Below are 15675 nucleotides of genomic sequence, written 5' to 3'. Positions count from 1 at the left end.
CAGAATCTTAATCCCTCCTGATTGGATCAAACAAGACAATCATATTATTTTAGCATATCGGATTGGCCTACAGCAATGTCAATCTTTTTTGTTTATTTGACAGCATGGTTATTTTTCGAATCTGTCGTTGACATTGTCAGTGAGGAACTAGCTTGCGATACATACTTTTATATGAATTGATATAACTGATAAACCTTTCTCATATTACATAAAGAATAGAGCTGAGGAAAGAAATATTGCATGTAGCGGCATCCCCTAATTTGAAATGATGCACAATTGGTTACTCAAAGATAAGATTTCATGCGAAAAATAAATCCAGGCTACTTTAGATAACAGGTTGATGAAACAACTTTATATGATGTTTCTGTTTGAAAGTAGCAACCACGCCTTGTGTATTTCTCATTCCTCCGTTGAAATCATTGATCTAACACATCTGAGTGGCAGGTTTCAAAGCTCTTCCTAAATCAAATCAAATTGTATTGGTCGCATAGTTCTACACATACCTCGACTAACCTGTACCCCCCGATAGGTGCATCGATGCTTATGTTTCTAACTCCAACAACGCACCATACCTAACAGTACAAAACATTAATACACAAATCCCCAAAATAAAAGAAACAACTTAAGAAATCAGAACAAACAATGTCAGAGTCCGGATATAAAATATATATGTATATAATGGTGTGTATGGACAGTATATAAATATGAAAGGTGTGTACAACAGTAGTTATATAGGATTTACAGATGAAGTGGGTACCAACCGTATGTAACATTATTAAAGTGACCAGTGTTCAATCACTATGTACATAGGGCAGCAGTCTCTAAGGTGCAGGGTAGAGTACCCTGTATGGTAGCCGGCTAGTAACAGTGACTGAGTTCAGGGCAGGATACTGGGCAGAGGGGCTAGTGGTGACTATTTAACAGTCTGATGGCCTGGACATAGAAGCTGTTTTTCAATCTCTTAGTCCCAGCTTTGATGCACATGTACTGTCTCCGCCTACTATATGGTAGTGGGGTAAACAGGTTGTGACTTGGGTGGCTGAGGTCTTTGATGATCTTCTTGACCTTCCTGTGACACATGGGTACTGTAGACGTCCTGGAGGGCAGGCAGTGTGCCTAGTGGTTTCTGGAGAAGTGGGTACACTCAAATTTTGACAAAACATTTCCAAATGGCCACCCATTGAAGAAAAGGCACCCTGTGTGAAAATGTTGTGAGAAACAGTGACACTGAATGACTGAAAATGATCAATCCCATATTGGTCTTTCCCAGTCAGGCCAACCCAAGCCGTACTGTGCAGGTAAGCTATTGGTAGGCCTACTATTGAACAGATAAATGAGGCTGTCAACTGACTCAGAAATTCACAGGTTTCTGATTAATTATTTTCCTGTTCTGTTGGTTTTCTTCCTTTCATTGTTTAGCTGGGAAAGGCATTATCCTATTCATATTAGTAACCATGATAGTTGTTGCATCTTTAATCTCACCTCTTTCTAATTTTCAAATGGATATTTTCATCTCTGTCCATGAAACCGCTCGCATGTGCGGTGCACATTTTAGAAAGGTGTTTTCCCCAAATTGCATTTTGGAACATTGGTGCGTAGGCTTACCACCTTGTGCTTGCACATTGCTGTGCCTAAAATGTGAAGAAATAGTTTATCAACATTTTAAGCTAAACATTCTAGTCTGTTCCATCAGTTTGTCATCTTTTCTTCTGTTTGTAATGTAATTTTCATTACGTGTCGGACCGCAGTAAGACTAGCTGTTGGTTTTGGCATCGGCTAATGGGTAACCTAATAAATCAAATCAAGCCTTATTAATTGATACAGCATATACCTCCACTACACTACTTTGATATGCATCGTGGGGATTAAGATGTGAGTATACGCAATGTTCACTGAAAAATAAGTGTGTATACCTGCATATACCCTCCACTACACCACCGAGTGTGCCCCTGGTGGTGCGTTGGGCTGACCGCACCATCCTCTGGAGACGATACAGCCCGACAGGGCACTCTCAGTTGTGCATTGTAGAAGTTCGTGAGGATCTTCTTCGTCACACTGTCTGTGTGGATGGGCCATTTCAGGTTGTCCGTGCACACCGAGGAACTAGAATCTTTTCACCCTCTCCACTGCGCCCTGTCGATGTGGATGGGGCGTACTCTCTGCTGGTTCCTGAAGTCCACGATTGGCTCCTTAGTTTTGTTGACGTTGAGGAAGAGGTTATTGTCCTGGCACCACTCCGCTAGGGTCTTCTCCCTGTAGGCTGTCTGGTCATTGTTGGTAATCAGGCCTAACACTTGTTCGTCAGAAAACTTGATGATTGAGTTGGAGACGTGTGTGGCCACACAGTCATGGGTGAACAGGGAGTACAGGAAGGGGCTGAGCACGCTATTACAGTATCAAATCAAATTTATTTATAAAGCCCTTCTTACATCAGCTGATATCTCAAAGTGCTGTACAGAAATCCAGCCTAAAACCCCAAACAGCAAGCAATGCAGGTGTAGAAGCACAGTGGCTAGGAAAAACTCCCTAGAAAGGCCAGAACCTAGGAATAAATCTAGAGAGGAACCAGGCTATGAGGGGTGGACAGTCCTCTTCTGGCTGTGCCGGGTGGAGATTATAACAGAACATGGCCTAGATGTTCAAATTTTCATAGATGACCAACAGGGTCAAATAATAATAATCACAGTGGTTGTCGAGGGTGCAACAGGTCAGCACCTCAGGAGTAAATGTCAGTTGGCTTTTCGTAGCCGATCACATTCAGAGTATCTCTACCGCGCCTGCTGACTCTAGAGAGTTGAAAACAGCAGGTCTGGGACAGGTAGCACGTCCGGTGAACAGGTCAGGGTTCCATAGCCGCAGGCAGAACAGTTGTAACTGGAGCAGCAGCATGGCCTGATGGACTGGGAACAGCAAGGAGTCATCATGCCAGGTAGTCCTGAGGCATGGTCCTAGGGCTCAGGTCCTCCGAGAGAGAGAGAGAGAGAGAGAAAGAAAGAAAGAAAGAGAGAGAGAATTAGAGAGAGCATACTTAAATTCACACAGGACACCGGATAAGACAGGAGAAATACTCCAGATATAACAGACTGACCCTGGCCCCCGACACATAAACTACTGCAGCATAAATACTGGAGGCTGAGACAGGAGGGGTCGGGAGACACTGTGGCCACATCCGACGATACCCCCGGACAGGGCCAAACATAACCCCACCCACTTTGCCAAAGCACAGCCCCCACACCACTAGTATATGTCCGTGACCACATCAAGGAAGGGATGAAAGAAGCAATTTTAAAAGTATTCAAACAGGGCCATGGATTCACCACCATGGTATCATCTTAATAGTCTAAGTGGCTTCCTTTCCTCATTTCCTTCCATTCATCTGCATGGATGTCGAAAACCAGGATGGGCGGAAGCAAAATGTAGAGAGCATCAAAACCATGATGAGTAAATTTAGACTGACTGACTGATCAACACATAATATTGAGTAGTTATTTAGGATGTAAGGTGATTTGTAGATCAGTCAGTCAGTCTCGACTAACCTTTAAAGTCAGCTGCAATGTCAAAAGAATCGCCTTTAAAGTAGGCAAGCCCTGGGCGTTCAATATTTCAGCCAACAGTGCAGGCAACTGCCGACTGACTGATCTACAAAGAACCTTGCATCATCACTAACTACTTATTATTAATTTCAAGATCAGTCAGTCACAATTTATCCATTATACATTAGTTTTGATCCTTTCGAACACTGCCAAAGAGAGGAAGCCAATGTAGAGTACTGGGTCACAGTGAGAATCTCAATTGCATTTCCTTGATTCCTCCTCGTGTTCCCTCCTCGCGTTCTCTCTCCTCACCTCCTTCTCAAACCCCATTAGAAAGAAGTGAGGAGAGAGGATGCAAGGAATCAAGGAAATGCAATTGAGATTCTCCCACACTCCACAAGTCGTCCTCATAGGCCGTGTTCGAGAGGATCAAAACCTCAATGTATCCATGGGTAAATTGTGAATGACTGACTGCTCTACAAATAATAATGAGTTGTTATTTATGATGCAAGGTAATTTGTAGATCAGTTAGTCGGAGGCCATTGTAATCGGACATTGAACAAAGACATTGTAATCTTGTTTTTTAGTAGTAAAATGTACAAAAATTGTCATCTGTCCATGTTAGATTAGCCTCATAGAGCTCCTTCACCCTCACTGATTGGTTCAATGTTCAATTAGTATCACCTGGCATCATTATAAAAATCCTTGACCTGAGCACATGCATTACTTGGTCATCTTGCATTCATCAGGCATGGCTTTCTATCTGCTTCTGTGTATAGCAATTTTGGAGATCTCAGGTGAGTAATGGGGCATGCTTGTGGTTGACGGCTTTCACCAATCCGTTAAGCTTGTGTTTTTGGCGTTGGACTATATCTGCCACCAGTAAGAATTTAGCTAGCTTCATAAAGTAGCCAATGTTGCTAATAATACATTTGGCTAACTACGTTATCAACACTGATGTTTGGAATTGCCAATAGCTTTGTCTTTGGTTGAGGTGAAAGGTCAGTTCTCAACTTTGGTAAAAAAAAAAAAAAAATCTGTTTCCCACTTGTAATTATGATTTAGTCATTCAAGTGAAACTTTCCAGTTGTAACTCAACTTCCGATATGTCTAACAGTATGTGAATGCCCAATTGTACCAAAACTTGTGACTAGACCGCCCTCTACAATCCACATTGTTATTCACAGAAATTATTAGCTTTAATTCCTTTGTCGTTGTTCAGACATCTCATATTTAGAGAATTTATTTTTTACTTCCAAATAGTTTTGCGTGCAGCTGTGCGGACTCCATTGAAATGCAACCTGGGCACTAAACCCTGCAAGGATGGCTCTGAGTGTATTCTCTACCAGCATGTGTGTGACGGAGAAGTCGACTGTAGGGATGGCTCTGATGAGGAGGACTGCACTGTCACATGCACTAAAGGTTTCCACTCGATTTCCATTGCTTTCACCAATCTAGTGTTATCAGTGATTTCCTCAAGGAAGGATGGGCTCCAGAATCTTTACATCAATAAAATCATCAGTTTCAGTTACATCTCTGTCCCCCCAACATTTGAAGTAGTGTTTCATCCATTCATTTAGGACAGTTTCTGTGTACCCATGGGAAGAAGTGCATTGACCAGAAGCAGGTGTGTGACGGGGTGGCCCAGTGTCAGGACCGTTCTGATGAGGTGGACTGCCTAAAGGACATGGAGGGCTGTGCTCACCACTGTGACAACACAACCCGCTGCCTCCCTAAAACCTTCCTCTGTGACGGCGAGGACGACTGCCTGGACGGCACCGACGAGGCCAACTGTGGTAATGCCCCCCCTCACTGTCACTATTGCTTGAGTTTTGATTAAACATGGTCCCTATTACATCTTTCAACTTATGTAAATGCATGTCGATTTATTGCATCTTGTCCTTTGACACTAAAGTCAGTTTCACACTCTCCCCAGATTCAGACTCTGATGGTCATAAAAATCATCATGATGTTGAAGTTTCTGAAAATGAATCGAGCAACTACAAAGGGTTTACCACCATGTCTGCACCAGCACCCCTCAAGTGTCCTTTTGGCACTAAACCATGTCAGGACAAGACTGAGTGTGTTCTTTACAGCCATGTGTGTGATGGAGATGCAGATTGTAAAGATGGCTCAGATGAGCAAACCTGTTCATTGGAATGTGAAAATGGTAAGAACCGGTGCTTAGAAATGTATGACATTTTGAAAAGCATATTCCTCCCCCTGGTTTATTGTATAAGACAATACTGCTCTAGTGCAGTTGTTCCCAACCAGGGCTACTAGGCTCCCTCGGTTTTACATGGCCTATCCACAGGGGGTACTTCAAGACTAATGAGACCATTGGCCTACTGGTAAAATGCACATGAGGGGGTACTTCAGGCAGAGAAATTCAGTTGGTGGTACAGTAACCGCAGAAGGTGGGGTATAGTGCTTCTTGTGTAATACATGCTTACTGTAGCAACATTTTGAACTATCTAGCTTATTTGCATTCACTCAAATACCAATTGAACATATACACACAGAACATAGTTGCATAGACCACTGCATGTTTAGAATTCCCTCTTAGAAATATTCCTCACAGGTCACCATTGACTGCTCTTAAACTGTACTGTATGTTCAGGTGAGTTTCAGTGTGCCCATGGGATGAAGTGCATTGACCAGAGGCAGGTGTGTGACGGGGTGGCCCAGTGTCAGGACCGTTCTGATGAGATGCACTGTCTGAAGCCCATGGAGGGCTGTGCTCACCACTGTGACGACAAGACCCGCTGCCTCCCTGACACCTTCCTCTGTGATGGCGAGAGGGACTGCCTGGACGGCACCGACGAGGCCAACTGTGGTAATGCCCCCTCACTGGCACTTGCTTGAGTTTTGTTAAACATGGTCCTTATTTATCTATACACAAGTTGCGCTATAATTTATTGCCTCTTGTCCTTTGATACTAAAGTCAGTATTTCACCCTTAGATTCAGACTCCACTGATGATCATAAAAATCATCGCTATTTTGTTGCTGAAGATTATGACGGCAACAACGAAGGGAATGCCACCTCAATGTCGGCACCAGCACCCCTCAAGTGTATTTTTGGCACTAAACCATGCCAGAACAATATTGAGTGTGTGCTTTACAGCCATGTGTGTGATGGAGAGGCAGATTGTAAAGATGGCTCCGATGAGGAAGGGTGTTCATTAGAATGTGGAAGTGGTAAGAATCAGTCAACATAAAAAAATAAACATGGATAGTAGTTTGACATTTTGAAAAGCATATTCCTCCCCGTGCTTTTATTCTGTACATGGCAGTACTGCTCTCTAGTAATACATGTTCAGTGTAACCTTTAACTACCTGGAATTCACTCCAACCCATTGAACATGTACACACAGAACAGTTGCATAGACCACTGCATGGTGTGCATGTTTAGAGTTCCGTCTTAGAAATATTCCTCACAGGTCACCATTTCATTGTCATTGACTGCTCTTAAACTGTACTGTATGTTCAGGCCAGTTTCAGTGTGCCCATGGGAAGAAGTGCGTTGACCAGAGGCAGGTGTGTGACGGGGTGGCCCAGTGTCAGGACCGTTCTGATGAGATGCACTGCCTGAAGCCCATGGAGGGCTGTGGTCACCACTGTGACGACAAGACCCGCTGCCTCCCTGACACCTTCCTCTGTGATGGCGAGAGGGACTGCCTGGACGGCACCGACGAGGCCAACTGCGGTTAGTTTCATTTCCAAGGAACCTTTAAACTTAAGCAGAACTGGGGCCATGTTGAAAATGTCAAATCTTGTCCAAACTGCTCGATTTTAGAGGAAGTTCAATTTAAGAAGTTGCCGTTTGGTCCCCTTTACCCATAGCTGATGAGAGCTGCAGCAGTGGGGAGTTCCGTTGCACCAGTGGTCAGTGTGCATCTATAAGCATGCGCTGCGACGGGCATCCTGACTGTTGGGACCACTCTGACGAGGAGAGCTGCACCAAGCCCCCCCAGTGCACCACCAACCGCCGCTGCCCACACAGCCAGGAGTGTCTGCTGGAGGAGTGGGTCTGTGATGGGGAGCAGGACTGTAAAGATGGCTCTGATGAAAAGGTGGGAATATTTGGCCTGGGTGCAAGTCTGTTTCACATGACAATTCCATAAGGAGTTGGCAAGGGGGCAGAAACTGACAGGCAGGATGGGTAATGTTAGAGATTTGTAGAATTGAGTTCAATGGGTTACAGCCTTATTTATTACTCTTAATTGATTTAGGATAGCCTCAAGCCACCTGATCTCACGAGCTTGCACGGCTGTTCGCTATACGATAGCGCAGTGGTATTTACGAGGCTAGTAGCTCAACTTGGATAGAATACAGTATATTGAATTCTTTCAGGATTGCAAGATGTTCCAATTGAAGTGTGGGGAGTTCCAGTGGGCCTGTACATCAAAGAGCCAATGTGTTCCCAAAGCATGGAGATGTGATGGAACAAAGGACTGTGCTGACGAAAGTGACGAGGCAGGATGTACGTAAAAAGATACTTATTCTAGCTATGGATGATTTGTTAATTATTTGATTGTTATGTTGAAACTGAATTTGTAATAGTAAATTAATAAGCCTTTCAATTATTCAGACATTAGTAAAAATCGACTAAGTTTGGTGTTTTTGTACATCTGTTAATAGGTGGTCAGGTGGAAACATGCCCATCTCACCAGTTCCAGTGTGCTAGTATGTCAGAGTGTTTGGACACAGCCCTGGTGTGTAACTTGGTTAGGAACTGTGCTGATGGTTCTGATGAGGGTGGTGACTGCGAAACCAAGTGTCCAGACAAAGCCCTATGTGTCCAAAACTGCTACAGCACACCACAGGGAACAGTGAGTAATGGGGAAATGCTCTCAACTTGAGACCGCTTTGTTTTTACTTATCTGCATTGTCTTTGACCACCTCTACCGATTCTGTTTCTCTCCCATAAAGAGGTGTGGGTGTAAGGCTGGTTACCAGCTCGACAAGGATGCAGTGTCCTGTGGTGATATTGATGAGTGTGAAGGTGGTAGACAAGTTGTTTGCAGCCACTCATGCGTAAACACTCAGGGCTCCTTCCACTGTCACTGCAACCCTGGTTACCTGCTGGAATCTGATGGCCGCCGCTGCAAGATCATGGGTAAAATATCAAGGCTTAGTGACAATCATGGAAATTCCCTCTGCTTGATTAAAAAAATAAAATAATTGGGGATGAATGTGCACGACAGTGAACTGACTTTTGGCATGCAGGGTATGTTGGCTGAAGTATACGTCACACAGTAGGTCTATACCAACCCACATTCTTTTCCCACAGGTGAGCCGTATCTTCTGGCCTCTGTGCAGACAGACCTGTTCCTTGTTGGGCTGAGAAGCAGTAGTCTGGATGTCCTGGTGTCCTCTGCTAAGAAAGCCATCCTGTCTGTGGACTATGACTGGAGGGATCAGAGGGTGTTCTGGGTCAGCCTGGATTCAGAGAGCATAAAGTGGTCCTCTCTAGACCAAAAAAAACGAGGAACCCTTTTCAAAGGTTAGTATTATGGTTAAATTAAGCATAACAATTGAGCCTGTAAATGCCACTGAAAACAGGGCAAAGTTATTTGTTCACTTATTGTTACACATTTTGATCTCTACAGGCATCAAATCTGACTGCATTGCTGTTGACTGGGTAGGGAGAAACCTGTACTGGATTGATGGCATTGGAGGTGGTCGGATTATTGCTATTGGATTAAACTCAACCATTACGAGGGCTCTGGATCTCACTGTCATTCTTGACAAGGACTTTGAACAACCTCTCTCTCTGGCACTCCTGCCACAGAAGGGGCAAGTATATTTTGTAGTTGTGACCGATGAATAGCACCCACCCAAACATTCTAGTGCTTTTGTATTTGTTTGGAGAAGGGTGATTTTGACTAAATTAATACATGCTGCGTAACAATCTTGATCAGGGATGGGGTCTTATTGAATTGCTGTCAACCTAACCGCTGTCCTATTGTAGGCTCATGTTATTTAATGAATATATATTGTGTTTTCAGGAGACAGACCTTCAGTAATCAACAATAAACATTGATTTGGGTTTAATTGCAGGCTCATGTTCTGGTCAGAGATTAGTAACGAGGTAAAGATTGAGCGGGCAGGAATGGATGGGTCTGAGAGGAGAGTGGTGGTCAGTCACAGCCTCAGCTGGCCAGGCAGTCTGGCTGTGGACCCAATAGGGGAGCGGCTCTACTGGACAGACAAGAAGCTTGGGTGCATTGGCTCAGCCACCCTGGATGGCGGGGACATCAAGGTACTACAAATGGATGGTTGTTTGCATAGGACTAGATCAGACTTGTAGTGTAATGGTGCTTAAAATGAAATCCTACCTGAGTTGGATGGCCATATTTCAATGTCCGCTATCTGTTCCTTTCCCTCCTGAAGATTCTGCAGTTGACGGAGACCACCAACCCGTTCTCGGTCACAGTTTTCAATGACCTGCTCTACTGGTCAGACACCAAGAGGGGAACTATTCAAGGGGCTAATAAAATCACTGGAAAGAACCGCCAAGTTATACTAAAACGACCTGCACAACCCTTTGGACTCAAAGCAAGTATCTTTTCCCCAATTTCAATGTGTGAATTGTAAGCAATTTTTCTTTTCACCTAAATAAGATGGCAATCATGGGTTTGCTGTAATTGCACAAAGAACATGTTTGTATGCAAATGTGTGCTTAATGATTTGCATGTATCTGGGGGTGCAGGTCATTCATCCACTGCTGCAAACAAGCACCGATAGTCCCTGTGAGAAACTTCGTTGCTCTCACCTGTGTGTGTTGGCCCCTGGCCCCAAAGGGGTTTGCAAGTGTCCCTCTGGTCTGCTCCTAGCGGATGATGGCCTCAACTGCTCCAACCTGGTCAACTCTGCCTTCCTCTTGGTGTTGTCTCCAACTGTTGTGACACAGGTAGGACTCTGCCCACTCAGATTTACCCACTGCACTATATTCAATGCTACATGTTAATGAATCAAAGTCCCTGTCATCTCAAATGAAAAGCTCTTAGGAATGCCTGGTAACATGTAAGCTCTCAGTAGTAACCTGTACTTTGAGTCTGGAAGCCCGATTGGCTTTGCGTGCTACTTGTGTGCAGTTATTCAGGAGTAAACGACAAACTTCTCCACCACCATGCACTTAGACGTATGTATGTGTCTCTAGATATACCTGCAGACCATGCTCAGTGCTGTGGGCCTGAAGACCTGGCCTGAGCACCTCTCCCTACCTCTTGCCAATGTCAATGAGGCAGCCATGTTGGATTACACCCTACGAGACAAGATCCTGTACCTGGCTGACTCTGGCCAGTCTTCTGTAGGCCTCTTCAAGCTGAAGGAGACCAGCTTGGTGCCTCGCGGCCAGTTCCTGCAACTTAAAGGGGACACTGTCACAGCCCTGGCTCTAGACTGGATAACCCTCAACGTATACTGGAGTAGCACCAAACAGCCACGCCTGCAGGTCACCTCTTCCAATGGGGAACACACTGCTGTGTTAATTCATGATATGGGAAGTCTGGAGTCCATAGCTCTTCACCCACTTAGTGGAAGACTCTGTTTTACCAACCTGGCCAAGCAGGGGGAAGGTGCTCATGTGGAGTGTGCTCACATGGACGGGGGGAAGCGAGTTCCGGTTTGGAAGGATGCTGTGCAGCCCACCTCCCTGACTTTCACCAATGATGGCGGGGAGATTTACTGGGCTGACATCGGTGAGGAACCATTGTTATACAATACAAACCCTCACTTTAAGTCAATCTATAGGTGGTGATGGAATACTTTATTTTATGTTCCAGGTGCTGGGGTGATCGGCTCTGTCAGAGTTGATGGTTCTGGATACAATGAGTTTACAACTGGGGATGGCCTTACTGCATTTGCGCTCAGCAACGGCATGCTCCTCTGGGTGACAGACCATGGTAATGTAGATTATTCTTTATTAACACAGCTGCCATTGCCAGTACTCAGTGCCACATTACTGTAGCCAGATGGCTCTGATACATTAATCAAAGTATTACTAAGGATAATGGTTCTTTCACCATGGTTTTCGATTATCATTGCTGGTTAACATATCAAATGTTTCAGACACGACCCAAGTTTGGTATAGAGATGACCAACTGATCAAGACACTTTGGTTTGAGGTCAACACTAAAGTGGTCAGTTTGAAGGCCTACAGCAAGTCCAGCCAGATGGGTAAGAAAGGCCACAACATTTGCACACTACTCTATTTACTGAGACTATTCACATTTTACTCTTCCTCATACACATACACATCTATTTCTAGGTTTCAACTTCTGCTCAGATGGGAATGGAGACTGCAGTCACTTGTGTCTGGCTGTCCCTGGTGGTAGGACATGTAGGTGTGCCCATGGCCATCGACCAGTCAATGCCACACACTGTGCCCTAGACCAGCACTGCCCAGCTGGTAGTAGACCCTGTCTGGACGGGCACACATGCCTCCCCCTGGAGAAGTTCTGTGATGGGCATCCTGACTGCCTTGACACCTCGGATGAGAATTGTGAGATTTCTATTAGCAATGCCTGAAATTAACGATCTTAGCTGTAACTCAGCATTTCCCACACCTGGTCCTAGAGGATCCTTAGCGCTACACACCTCAAGTGGTTAACACAAGCTTTTATTTAATTCAGTTGTGTAGTAAGGAAAACAAATATGCAGCTCTTAGGGTTCCCAGGACCATGATTCGCTGTCATAACCTAACCTCTATTGAATACAAAACTAGTCTGATATTCTCCACCAGGTGTCCATCTCAAAGGGCAGTCTGAAGTCCAGTCTAAAGCTCCAACCCTGCTGCCAAGCCCCAGCATTCCCATGTCTGCAGATCCTGGCTCTACCACTCTGGACAACAGTGGGCTGGTGAGAAACCTGGATGTCAAGCAGCAGTGTAGCGAGAAGCGCTGTAATGGGAATGGGGAGTGTGTGGAGACCAATGGGGGCACCTCCTGTGCCTGTGGTCTAGGCTACAGTGGAGACTCCTGCCAAGACCAGCTCGCCAATACCATGCAAGGCCCACTAATCTATGGGGCTGTTGGTCTCTGTGCTGGGATTGTAGTTATCAGTGTCCTTGTTGCTGTGGTCAGGAGGAAGATTGCAAACACAAGGTAAGCCATCCCAACTGCTTGTATGGCTCCGCCATTTAGTTGAACATATCAATCTACTAGGTTTCTTGTGTTATAATGCTTTCTAATGTGAGCTGTTTGGCAATAGATTGAATCTATTCTCCTTTTCCATTCCTAGGCGAGCCGGCCCTGTGGTAAAGCAGACCAGTATGACTGACTTGGAGAAACTTGGAGATTCTCCCTCTACACAACCTTCACCTGACGAAACTAACTTTTCAGAGGTACAGTAGGCTGTTTTAAATTGTATTTAAAAGCAAATCAGCTTTAAGTTTTGCCTAAAACCATTTTTTTTGTATTTCACAGGAAGTGGTGTCATCTGTGGCGTAACTAATTAAACTGCATATTTTATGCCTAATCAATAAAGGATGTTGCATTTTCTATGGGCTTGTTTTTTTATACACTTCCAATCATAATTTTGGTCCATAGGGATTGCCTTTTGAGTAGCTCTACACAAGTAAACAGTGGACTTGATTTTTGACCTTTAGGCAATGAAAATAACTAATTTGGTTCTGACCACATTGTATAATGACTTTGCCTTTGAACAGTATTTAAATGATAAAACAAGGGCTTTTAAGATTCTCAAAAGATATATGCAGTGGTGGAAAGTACTCCAATTGTCATACTTGAGTAAAAGTAAAGATGCCTTAATAGAAAGTTAGTCACCCAGTAAAATTCTACTTGAGGAAGTGTTTGGTTTTAAATATACTTTATCAAAAAATGGAAATGCACTTAATCAAATGTACATTAATTTCAAATAGTTTTTATTAAGCAAACCAGATGGCACAATTTTCTTAATTTTATTCACAGCTAGCAAGGGGCACACCAACACTCAGAATTAATTTACAAATTAAGCATTTGTTTAGTGAGTCCGCCAAATCGGAGACAGTAGGGATGACAGCTGTCTTGGCCCATCGTCTTGTCAATGTAACGAGTACTTTTGGGTGTCAGGGAAAATGTATGATGTAAAAATGACTGTCTTTAGGAATGTAATGGGTAAAATTGTAAGTTTGTCCTTAGTACTTTACACCACGGGTTGCTACATTTGATATGTAGCCCTTTGTACTCCTACCATATACAGGTTGAAAATGGCAGATTCAGGCACTGACCAGTGCCTAAATTGGAACGCAGTGTGCTATGACTTTAGGGCTCTGCGCTGTATTGATTTTGACTGACAGCTGTTCTGAACTTGACAAGTTGCCCAATTAGCAGGAGAGATGGGGCAAAAAAAAAAAATAATCTGCCTAAGGGTAATGCTGTAAATTAAGGACTTGAAAGATGACACTAAGGATTTAAAGGTTTTTCATTAGGCCATAATCTAGAATTCACATGACTAGGAATAAGATTTCAAATGGGTCTCAGGCTCATGGTATTTTTGTGCATTCAAATTGCTATTGATAAAATGCCATTTTTGTCCATAGCTTTTACCTGCCAATAACACAACCCCATAGGGCACTTAACTTTGACATCAGCATACCACTCACCCACAAGACATAGGTTTGCAGTTGAGGCCGATTTGGATATACTGCCAAATTCTCAAACTGGAGGTGGCATGGTAAACATTCCAGTAATCAGCATGCCAATTGCACACTCCCTAAACTTGAGACATCTGTGGCATTGTTTTGACAAGGTGCACCGGTTTATTCAGCTTCTTGCTATGCCACACGTCAGATTGCTGATTATCTTGGCAAAGGAGAAAATTCTCACTAACATGTGTGCACAATTTGAGATGCTTTTTGTGCATATGGCCATTTCTGGGATGTTTTATTTCAGTTCATGAAACAACCTTCACATGTGTTTCCACTGCCATTTACAAAGATCCCACCATGTCAAAACAACATTCAGTTGGCTTTTATAAAGACACTTCCTGTTAAATATTGACTTTTCCATCCAGTTAGAGTAATGTGGTTATAGTTGTCAAAAAGCATTGACAATAACTCTGCACACTTTGGCGTTGTGGTGCCACTGAGACCATAGTCTCTCACACCCGTGTCATTTTTGGTCTTTGTACCTAACCCACATTTTTAACTCGATAATTCAGTAACAAATACAAAGTAGAGAATAATGTTTGGCCTGGCAGGTGAACTGTTTAAGGAACATTTCAATTTTGCCAATTCCCATGAGTAAACAGTTAAGCTAAATTTAAAGGGGCAAGGTATTCCTGATTTTCATACTAAAATTCTGAATGCACTTTAGTGTAAGCTGCTTAAAGACCCACTGACATTTCAGCTTGTCTGGCTGGGTGGGGTTTTTGGACAGCCAGTTGACATCACTAGACCAATAACATCTGGTTTTCCGGTTACATATACCTCCAATTAGACCCCTCAGTCTTAATTCTGTTTGAAAAATGGCACTTTGCTTAGAAGCAATTGTTTTTCATTGACCATTATTCACAGTAAGATACTCAATTGAAATAAACAGCTGCACTGGACCTTTAAATGTGAGCTTGAAGGAGACATCCTAGTTTTAACCTTAAGTCTGCTCGCCTGGATAAACATTTGTATTTATTTGATGGCCGGACCAGTGACATGGCAATCACATCCCAGAAGGATAGGGACATAAGCCAATAGAACAAATTTCACAACACAGCAGAAAGTCACCAATAAATGATAGAATATCAGGTACAAAAGAAATGTAACGCATCCATGGGAATGGCCATAATTTGTTAGTGTCAGTGACCATGCATGACATTAGCACAGGTGTCCGTGATTTTAAAGGACTAAGGCTTTCTGCTTATATTACTTGCTAATGTAAATTCTCTAAAATAAGGTGTGCGAGGACCTTTTTTCAGAGGGACATAAGGAACTGCGACAATCTGTACAGAAATGTGGTTCTTCAATTTGTCTAGCCAACCCACCCGCCAGGGTTCTCATCCATCGTACGGGTAGGAAGAAATAACTCCAGGAAAATGTGAGGGGTGTTTCATAACTCATGGTGTGATTGTCGCAACATACAGGAACAAGTCCTTTTCTTCCGATCTGGAATACCTCACCCTCAAATCCAACCAATACATTCT

The 15675-nt window shown here is 43.6% G+C and overlaps 1 protein-coding gene across 1 annotated transcript; it reads left to right on the top strand.

Moving 5' to 3' along the window:
• The first annotated feature begins 4252 nt into the window (after positions 1–4252).
• On the top strand, positions 4253–13040 carry LOC111957460 (low-density lipoprotein receptor-related protein 4-like). Its single transcript, XM_023978289.1, has 23 exons — positions 4253–4330; positions 4797–4955; positions 5114–5329; positions 5470–5703; positions 6154–6369; positions 6496–6732; positions 7025–7240; positions 7378–7607; positions 7888–8017; positions 8176–8366; positions 8467–8653; positions 8828–9040; positions 9147–9333; positions 9598–9799; positions 9931–10095; positions 10250–10450; positions 10700–11240; positions 11325–11444; positions 11611–11718; positions 11810–12043; positions 12284–12644; positions 12781–12883; positions 12966–13040. Exons 1-23 carry the CDS (start codon positions 4285–4287, stop codon positions 12987–12989), a joined length of 4521 nt encoding a protein of 1506 aa, XP_023834057.1. The 5' UTR covers positions 4253–4284; the 3' UTR covers positions 12990–13040.
• Positions 13041–15675: the final 2635 nt, after the last annotated feature.

This window comes from Salvelinus sp. IW2-2015, linkage group LG33, assembly GCF_002910315.2.
Source record: "Salvelinus sp. IW2-2015 linkage group LG33, ASM291031v2, whole genome shotgun sequence".
NCBI classification, from domain to species: Eukaryota; Metazoa; Chordata; class Actinopteri; order Salmoniformes; family Salmonidae; genus Salvelinus; species Salvelinus sp. IW2-2015.
Note: the sequence above shows the minus strand (reverse complement) of the source record. Positions and strands in the feature narration are given on the sequence as shown.

Coding starts and splice junctions, on each gene's coding strand:
- LOC111957460 (XM_023978289.1), top strand. CDS start 4,285: ATGGCTTTCTATCTGCTTCTGTGTATAGCAATTTTGGAGATCTCAG. Junction 6,733..7,024: donor TTCATTAGAATGTGGAAGTG/GTAAGAATCAGT, acceptor CTGTATGTTCAG/GCCAGTTTCAGTGTGCCCAT. Junction 12,645..12,780: donor AGGAAGATTGCAAACACAAG/GTAAGCCATCCC, acceptor TTCCATTCCTAG/GCGAGCCGGCCCTGTGGTAA.